Source organism: Limulus polyphemus, unplaced genomic scaffold (genome assembly GCF_000517525.1).
Source record: "Limulus polyphemus unplaced genomic scaffold, Limulus_polyphemus-2.1.2 Scaffold1631, whole genome shotgun sequence".
Lineage (NCBI taxonomy): Eukaryota > Metazoa > Arthropoda > Merostomata > Xiphosura > Limulidae > Limulus > Limulus polyphemus.
In genome coordinates this window covers 248,171-258,453 of record NW_013667241.1, presented here as the reverse complement: position 1 = coordinate 258,453, position 10,283 = coordinate 248,171, and the positions used below count along the sequence as shown (strand labels likewise).

The 10,283-nt window shown below is 31.2% G+C and overlaps 1 protein-coding gene across 1 annotated transcript in view; it reads right to left on the bottom strand.

The window, feature by feature from the left end:
* Window positions 1–483: 483 nt before the first annotated feature.
* Window positions 484–10,283, bottom strand: part of LOC106464370 (copine-8-like) — a 55,801-nt gene continuing 46,001 nt past the window's right edge. The window contains exons 8-10 of the mRNA XM_013924507.2: window positions 9,203–9,306; window positions 8,664–8,810; window positions 484–538 (exon numbers count right to left, since the gene is read on the bottom strand). Coding sequence (XP_013779961.1) covers window positions 484–538; window positions 8,664–8,810; window positions 9,203–9,306 — 306 coding nt within the window. The remainder of the gene's footprint in view (window positions 539–8,663; window positions 8,811–9,202; window positions 9,307–10,283) is intronic.

Here is a 10,283-nt window from a genome sequence, read left to right as displayed (position 1 = left end):
CCAAAAGATATCAGCAATAAACCAACCAAGTTACCAAGGAGAGCAGAAGCTGACAACCTTACCAAAGCAAAAGTCATTATATGATTTAAGATCCTCTGAAAATTGAACAGGATGTCTGTGATAGGCCTCATATAACAGTTGCAAGAAAACTGCAAGAAAAGTTGTTGTAAGGAACAGACAAATTCAGGAAAAATGGTTAACATGAACAGTGGCATCAGGCCTAGAACCACAAAGAGGATCTAATCTCTGAGAATCGAAACATTGGTTCTCCAAGTGATAGAAAGCTAAGGCATGATGATCTGATAAATGGAGAAGACAAAGCATGGCACCACCCTCTCACATTAGATCAGCAAATAACCTAGCATGCACAACTATGTCTGACAAAGGTGGAAAGACCAGGTAATCAGCCAAATGACTGCCCCCCCCCCCCAACAGAGGAGGAGAGCCATAAGAAGCAGGAGAAAAGCTCAAGACATCACAAATTTAATGTACTAGTCGCAAAAATGGTGCAGGGGGTTCTAGGCTCATAATTAGATGACTGAGCAAGGAAGAAACAGGTAAAATAGATTCTGTATTCTTATCAGTCAGCCCCTAACCCCCACAACCTCAGCCTCTGAGCTAACAGGAGAAAAAACATCAGACCTCATGTAAGACTCCACCTCTCTGCATATGTGGGACTGGACATCTTCTGCAGACAGGGGGTTGGCTCCCCAATGTCCAGGTAACATTAAACTCCAGAGGTGGCAGAGTAGGAGCATTAGGCAACTCCTTGTCAGAGATGTGAAGTTGTGAATTCATATCTGAAAGTGTCTCAGAAATTTTTTTTGGGGAGGGGGGAGTAAATAGACAACAAACACAAGACCCAAAAAAAGACAAGTCTAAAAAAAGGAATCGTCTAAAGCCATTCAAGACTGAAAAGAAACCCACAGCAAGCACATAAAACTTGTTGTAACATGCTGGCATCGAAAAAAATGAATAGGTAGTAATAAAAGGGAGCTGGGATAGGGGGCACTATAAAGTAGGTAAAGAGAATCACAATATTTAACTTGCTTTGGGCAATATAATGGGGTATATAGGCTGGAGCAAGTGAGGTAAGATTCATACCAATGCTTAGATGGGCAGAGAAGAGAAACTCTCATCTGGATAAAGCTATAGTGTGTTTTGGAATTTTATTGTTTTATTGCCCTTTGAACAGTATCTGACTAATAATCCTGACACACAAGATATAAATCACTCAATGAACAAAGTAGCTCAAGTTACCATGTTAAGTGATATAATGCACAAGCTCATCGAGAGGGTACGCTAGAAGAATTTTTTTTCACTGTCTTATATAACCTAACAAGTTTCAAATTTTTATATTTTAGTTACTCGTGTGACAAGAAACAAAAAATATACACAAAAAAACGAGATATAGTATCTATTGTTTTGTTTTTTTGCTGTTTATTCGTATACATTGATAATAATTAAATTTTGAATGTACCTCTGTAAAAGGTCATGATATGCCCACTTTGACCTACCCATTGTGAGAGGGTTAAAAATGTGATAGTTTCTTTTAACTATAAAGATGAGACACATATCAACTAATTCAGTAGTGTGAAAAGGTTTGAATTTATCCTAACATTTCTTAAGTTACCTTCCCACTCTTGAGACCAGGTAATCTCTGGTTTGATCTCTTCATAAGCCCATTAATATGCTAGTGAATTAAAACAAGCAACATATGTCTAGATGCATGAGAGGTAATATACACATAGGATGTGCTTTTTTCTGTGTACATATAGTCAGAACTTGTCATATACTAAATAAGACACAAGTTTATATGTGTTTATGTAATTTATAATAATGTTACGTATCGGTTTGTTTGTTAATTTCCAGTAGAAATTATTTCCGAGGAACTTTAGCGATACAAGTCCTTTCTTTATTAAACCAGTTTATTCTTCCTCGATACAAACTTTTAGTACACAGTAATTCCACAGTCAGTACGTTTCTTGTCACTTTAAACTTAACAACATTTATAATACACACTATAAATCACAGCGATTCACAATCTTGATAACTTTGCTCTCTACGAGTGCAAAACACACACTAGCTCGAAACAGAATCGTAAATTACCCAAAACTTACCATAGCTACTGTTTGATTTTTCATCAACATTGTCACTGGCCTTCTCGCCAGGCTTATACACTAACAAAGAGGCTACTTTAAAATTCAAGGAGTTCCATGATAATTCGAGAAACTCAGTCACTCATGCGCCAGCAGTGTCACGTGACTTCCGCTGTCGTAACAATAAGTTATCAAATAGTAATAACTAAATTATATGTTATCTCTTACTTTCCTCAAATTCAATGCTATGTACATTTATATGTGTTTATGTAATAACTACATTTGCTAAACAGAGGTGATGGTGCTAAGAATTAGCAGACTAAGCAATTGCTTAGGGCCCCAAGCAACTCAAGGGGCTTCCAATTAAGTGGTATTTTGTTTATTATTATTTTCACCAGTCTTGCTTTGATATTTTAATAATGTACTCATTTGAAGAAGAAAAAAGTGATATCAATGAAAGTGATCCAAAAACACATCATTCGATAATGTACAATATTTGAAAACTGCAACATCAAGACACTTCTTATATAGGCATATGTGCAGAGCATGCACGTAAGTGTAGTAAACACAGTGTGTGCACGATTTGAGAAAGATACCACCACAGTGGTGTTAGTGGGTGAGTGGAAATGACTTTTTTAACAATTGTATTAGTATGTGTTGTGTTGGTGTATTTTTGGTTTGTTGAAATATTGTAATTAATATGTTTTTAGGATGTGTGTTCATTTGTGTGAAGAGGGGTTCGAAAATATTCGTGTTCAGGGCCCCCCAGTGAGCTGGCACCACCCTTGGCCAAATGTAATAGGCATAGTACATGAAGTTTAACTCATGAAAATTTTGCTTCCGTGCTTAATAATTTGCTAACAGACTCAACCTTGTCAGGTGTTCTTGAGTTAAGGGCTTAAAAAACTGACAACAGCATGGATATCCAACTGACAACCTAAGCCAGTGTGACTGCAGAAGCATTTTGTAGTTTGCTTGTTACTCATAAGTAAAGCTACTTATTATTAATTGTAATTGGAGATTCTTAGCACCTCTTCTGGTAGAAGTTTTCACATAATTTTAATTATATGCATAGAAAAATGAGAAACACATCAATTGATTTAGTAGATTATTAATGCCAGAACTTCTTTCACATATAGACCTAGAAACACGAGACACATATTTACTACCTCACTAGATTAACAATGGCAGAGTATCTTTTAGCTAAATATCTAGAAACATGGGACACATATCAACTGACTCAACAGATTAGATATATCGGAATTTTTTTAACTTCATGTCTAGAAACATGAAACATACATCCCTTAACATAGAATTGAAAAACATGCTGTAATAGATGGTTAAAGTTTAATTAGACTAAATATTAGACTGAAAAACATGCTGTGAGAGATGGTAAAAGTTTGCTTAGACTAAATACAAGACTTAAAAACATGCTGTAAGAGATGGTAAACATTTACTTAGACTAAATACAAGACTGAAAAATATGCTGTTTGAGATGGTAAAAGTTTGCTTAGACTAAATACAAGACTGAAAAACATGCTGTAAGAGATGGTAAACATTTACTTAGACTAAATACAAGACTTAAAAACATACTGTAAGAGATGGTAAACATTTACTTAGACTAAATACAAGACTGAAAAACATGCTGTAAAAGATGGTAAACATTTACTTAGACTAAATACAAGACTGAAAACATGCTGTAATAGATGGTAAGCATTTACTTGGACTAAATACAAGACTGAAAAACATGCTGTAAGAGATGGTAAACATTTACTTAGACTAAATACAAGACTTAAAAACATGCTGTAATAGATGGTAAACATTTACTTAGACTAAATACAAGACTGAAAAACATGCTGTAATAGATGGTAAACATTTACTTAGACTAAATACAAGACTAAAAAACATGCTGTAAGAGATGGTAAACATTTACTTAGACTAAATACAAGACTTAAAAACATACTGTAATAGATGGTAAACATTTACTTAGACTAAATACAAGACTTAAAAACATGCTGTAAGAGATGGTAAACATTTACTTAGACTAAATACAAGACTTAAAAACATGCTGTAATAGATGGTAAACATTTACTTAGACTAAATACAAGACTTAAAAACATGCTGTAAGAGATGGTAAACATTTACTTAGACTAAATACAAGACTGAAAAATATGCTGTAAGAGATGGTTAAAGTTTAATTAGACTAAATATTAGACTGAAAAACATACTGTAAGAGATGGTAAACATTTACTTAGACTAAATACAAGACTTAAAAACATGCTGTAAGAGATGGTAAACATTTACTTAGACTAAATACAAGACTGAAAAATATGCTGTAAGAGATGGTTAAAGTTTATTTAGACTAAATACATGACTGAAAAAAAAAGATAACTCAAACCGAGATATTTCATGGGAAAGAAAATTTTCTAATTTAATTTATCTTTGAAGTATCTTCATCATTTTATATCATTTAAACCTGTGTGTATGGGTAGAGTTCAAAGTGCACGTGTCACAACCTTTTAAAGAGCAACATTCAAACTTAATTACACTACTTTGTCATCAATGTACATCAATAAACTTGTCATAAAAACATAGGTTATATACTACCTAAAGATTAATCGGGGAAATGTTTAAATAAATTCTCAATCTCCACTTCTCTGTACCAAATGACACTTCTTCCCTCCAAACTGCCCATTTTAGATATTTTTCTACCCCTATTTGAGCTCCTTAGCTTAACACAATATTTATAGTGTAGGTATTGCTAAAATATATTCTAAATTAATATTTTTACTTTACTGAGATATAAAAAGAAAGTTAAACCCACATTCCCACCTTTCTATCACATCCTATCTTTCAAAAAATATCAATAATTCTCTCTGGCATTTGCTATTTTATTATTTATAATCAGTAAAAATATATGATTCTAGTTTACTGAATTCTTTATAAGACTAGTTCATTCTAACAACATCTTATGAAATATTCACCCTACAATTTCATTCTTTGTTATCACCAAGTCACCTCAATCAACCTAACCAATTATTTAAACCTGCTTATGGCTTAATTAGAAAGCCAATTAAATGATAATATTTACAGGACACTGTATTATTTGTATGTATTTTGCATTGTAAGTTGTATGTTTGAAATAAATAAGACTTTAAAAGAAAAAAAAGCATAAGACCAACATGTAAGTATTAAATTTCTTGTTTTTTATGTATACTTTTATTTTTGTTATGAAAGAAATTACAATGTAAATATTAGAAACATATTAGATCAGATAAGAAAAATTAAATAAAAATTTCTCCATGAGGAAAGCATATGAGCTGCTCATGCATGATGTAATTCAATAAGTTTATTATAACTTGCATTAAGTTTTTGTTAGGTGGTTTATTGCTTTATTATGCTACTTCAGTCATTAGACACAGCTATAAAACAAAATTAAATTAAAGCAACTGGGAAAGATTAGTGGACAGAAAATTTTAGGACAAATAACTGTAATTGTGTGTTATAACATGCAGTTATTGTAGAAAAGAAAAAAAACTGACTTAGATATATTATATTTTGTTGTTGCTTTTAATGTGGTGGTTACAGGTTCTGTCAAATTGACTAATCTCATATACAGTTAGTGTTAAGGTAGAGAAAATAAGAAAGAAAATAGAAAGTTATACTGAAAAACTTTTGATATTCATTTAGGAGATTCTAGAGGTCATACAAATGAAATATGTAAACTTTAAGATTAAGAAATGTATTTCTATTCTTAACATGAAAATCACCTTACACTCAGAGTAGTCAGATTCTGAAATAGGCTGATTCAGTAAATTCACAGACAAATCTTTAGTAGATATACTTTATTGAAAATTCTGATTTTTTTATGTACTACATAAATTCTAATGTTTACTAAATTTTGTGAAGATAGAATGAGTGAATTTAGAATTATAATAAACATTAATTCTACAATATGGGTTTGGTCCAATGGACCAGCCATATGCACAGAGGGATAACCCTATATCAATGATGTTGCCCTACTGGATCAGCCCCATTTTTGTGAAGCTATGTAGAGTAATGTCTCAATAATTCTGAATTTACTAAATATACCTTTATTAAATTTGAAAAGCTTTTAGTAAATAAATATAATACATCTGTTGTATCCAAAAAAATAAGACTTTTAGCTACAGCTCAAATAGCTGCTCTGAGTATTTTTGTTTTTTTTCAAGTACAAACTCTTAGCTCATAGCTCCATCATCTCTTGACCAATTTGAGATCTAATTACAGTTTTGGACCCTTTCAACTGGTTTATTTGACCACACCAAAGGTCTCATAGATTAATGTACTCTAATCCTGCCTAAAAGAATTTCAATTTGAGGGTAGGCTGGTAATGATCCTGATGAGTAATAAAATTGAATTGGGTTTACATGCACCCCTACGCATGGTATTGCTGGCCCATAAAAATATAGCTAATATATAGGGGGAAAAAAAGGTCACATAGATTACTCTAATCATGCCTAAAATAATTTTAAGTGCCATGGCTACTGAGGATTCCCTCTTGTTTCATAAAATATCTCTACTAAAGGTTTTTCTGTGAATTCATGAAGCCTTTACTGAACCAGGCTGAATGAAAGGTAACTTTCATGATAAGAATAAAAACATTTATTTTTACCTTACAGTTTTCATATTTCATTTGCATATCCTCTAGAACCTCCTACATGAATATCAAAATTTGTTTTTTTTCAATAAAATTTTACGTTTATCCCTTATTTTGTCTATCCTGATACAAACTGTATTGTACAGAGGAGAAAAAATTGAAAAATATAAAATAAAATTAATAATATCTTTTTCTTTACTAGAATGACTGCAGATTTTAACAGATGATTACAATTATGTATTCTAACAGCATCAGCTTTCTAAGCTTTTTACCTTTGTTTTATATTATTATTATTATACAATGACATTTAGACACTATTTGAGTAGGTTACAAGCAATTAATCCAAACAGGAGAACTTAAAGTAACCAAGCAGCCAAGTTAAAATCACATGAGCTGGTCTCGTAAAATTGTTTTATTCAATATTGTGTTCCATTTACCATTTGTTACCTGACTTAATAAGTTTCTAATTCCTTAAATTTCAGTTACTTTTTTTTCCAAAGATATATAAAGATAAGTAAAAAATATACATGAAAAACAAGAAATTTTGGAATCACATTAGAGTTGAAGCTTATTTTAGTAATTTATACTTGAGAGTACTCCCTTAGTACTAGTTTTTCGTATTATGTTGGTTCTCCACAAAATAATTAAAGATCCTTCCAAATATGAATTTTACAAGACAAAAAATATATCAAGCACTAGAATAGAATGTACCAAAACAACTATGAATCAATTAGCTTTCTAACTAAGCTATAAATAGGTTAGCTGCTTAAAGGAGAACACCACAATTACAAATAATAAAACTGAGAATAAATATCTACTAATGGGTCTCAAGATTAAATAACCACATAAGAAATGTTGTAAAAAAAAAGTTGCTCTTTCTATTGGTTATAAAAAATCCAATAGCAATGTCAGAGAGAATGATATGGGAAGGGCATGTCACACATTTATTTTAATAAAACAAGAAGACTGGAGGTTCCAAGTTAATATTTTGGCTTGTCAGTATCTATATGTGTTTCTAATCAACTGGTTACATACAAAATCATTTAAGGATAAAAATAAAATTTTAAAAGGATAATTTGGAGAGCAGACACATTTCAGAAATATTTCACGAGGCATGCACAAGCAGCTCTTGGGTAACATAATTTGATGGCGTAACTTGAACTACACATCCCCCAAGTGATTTACAACTTACAATGGCACGAGTAGTAGTTATGAATAAAAACCCTATAACCTGAGCATGTTTGAAAGATGTACCTTTCTTCTTCAGGGGCAAACTAAAGAACAAAGGTCCACCTTTCGAAAGCACTCAAGTTATAGAATTTTTATTCATTTCTATCAAGACTTCTTCATGGTTACGAGGTTGATCAAATTGACCAACCTTGTATAGAGTTAGGATAGAGAAAATAACAGATAAAATACAAAGTTTTACTGAAAACAAACATTTGAAATGTATATAGGAGGTTTTAGAGATTACACAAATGAAATTTGAGATTTTTTAGATGAAGAAAAGTATTTTCAATCTTAACATGAAAATCACTTTGCATACAGATAATTCAAAAGAAATACTCCAAATGTTCATGGACAAATCTTTTTTTAGTTTACAAAAAATACTTCACTAAAAATAATTCAATGATGAGGAACCCATTTTGAGACTAATAATGCTCGGAGATGGCTTAAATGCGGAATGAGGAAAACTTTAATATAAGTTTTTCTTCATTACCCATTCAAGCCATCTCCAAGTGTTATCACTAAAAATAAGATTTTTTTTGTATGTGCAGGACTTATAATGTTTTGCCAAATTTTGTGATACACACACTATATTAAAGATAGTAGTATTAAATCTATAAAGACTTTAAACAAGTACAAGGAGGTCACGTGGTTGGTCAAATTGACCAAGCCCATACTGAGAGAGTTAAGACACTCACCTTCCATCACTGTCCCAATCATAGCATTCTACTTTAATAGATCTATCATAATCACCATTACACAACCTTCTAACAGGTATGGTGAAGGGTTTCCATGTAGGGTTTAGTGTGCACTTGATAACCTCTGTTTTATGAACAACTGAGTAACTGTAAATAAATATACATATATATAAATTATATACATACACACATATATACAAAAAATATAGTTCATCGTACCAATACAATTCTATTTACTAACTATATCTACAACAAGATATGTTTATTATACATCCTGCATAACAGTTAAAATATTAATTTATTCAGAATTAAATAATGTAATCTAAAATACTTTGTTTGGTCTTCACATTATAGGTGATAATGTAGAAAAAAAAATTGTAAAGACACTGTTTAATACATAAAGTATGTAATATACATCAAACACGATACATAAATATACATTTTAATTTTGCATTAGCTGGATAAAAAAGTATAAAACAGATCCGAAACATCCTACATTACAGAGAAATTATATCAAAAAAAATTTTTGTTTAAACTACCTGTTATCTTCATTACACCTGTAAAAACACAGAAATGGATCAGACTTTCCAAAAAAATCTTTTTTGTCAAGATGAATAGCCAAGAACTGCATGATTGCTAATTCCTGCAAGAAAATCAACATTTTACTATTTATCTGTTCCTGGAAAAACTAATTCTCCTATCTCCTTCTTTAAACCTCATCAAGAAAATCAACACTTTACCATTTATCTATTCCTGGAAAAACTAATTCTCCTATCTAACTCTTTAAATCTCTAAATCTCATCAAAAATTCCAGCCAAATTCTAAGGAAATTACTACTAAAGTCAAACTTACAAAGACAAGTTGATGAGACTAAGATTATCAAAACTGGGTGTAAATTACAACTGAAGACAAACTTATGGATACTAAGGTAAGATTAACACTATGAAAACTGGGTGTAAATCATCACTGAGGTCAAACATACAAACACAAACTTCTGAAACTAATAATATAAAAACTGAATGTAAATTTTTACATTTAAATCAAAGTTGCAAAGATGAGCTGATGATATGAACAATGTAAAAAATTGGGTGCAAACTATCACCAAAATCAACCTTAAAAGGTGAGCTAATTTGACAACCAAATTGAGAAAATAGTTTATCCATTGAAGAGTATGAATAAAAACAAGTACAAAAATGAAATTTAAAGAATATTACGTTTTAAGAGGAAAATTATATTTCTACGTTTATCAACCTTAAATGGCATATTTTCATTTATACTCACCTAAGAAAACAAAACAGAAATAAACTGTCTCGAAAATGTGTGTTATGCAATTTGATAAAGTTTCAAGGTGTTGGCAATAAAAATATTAAGTAATATGTAGGTTATATTAAGCCTCACGGTATTGTTACAACAATGGTAAAACTGTGGCTTCATGACACTGTTTATTAGTCAACATTTTACTTTGAACTTGTAGGTTATAACAAGCTTCACTGTGTTATTACAACAATGGTAAAACTGTGGCTTCATGACACTGTTTATTAGTTATGGTAAAACTGTGGCTTTATGACACTGTTTATTAGTTAACATTTTACTTTGAACTTGTAGGTTCTGAGTCGGAGA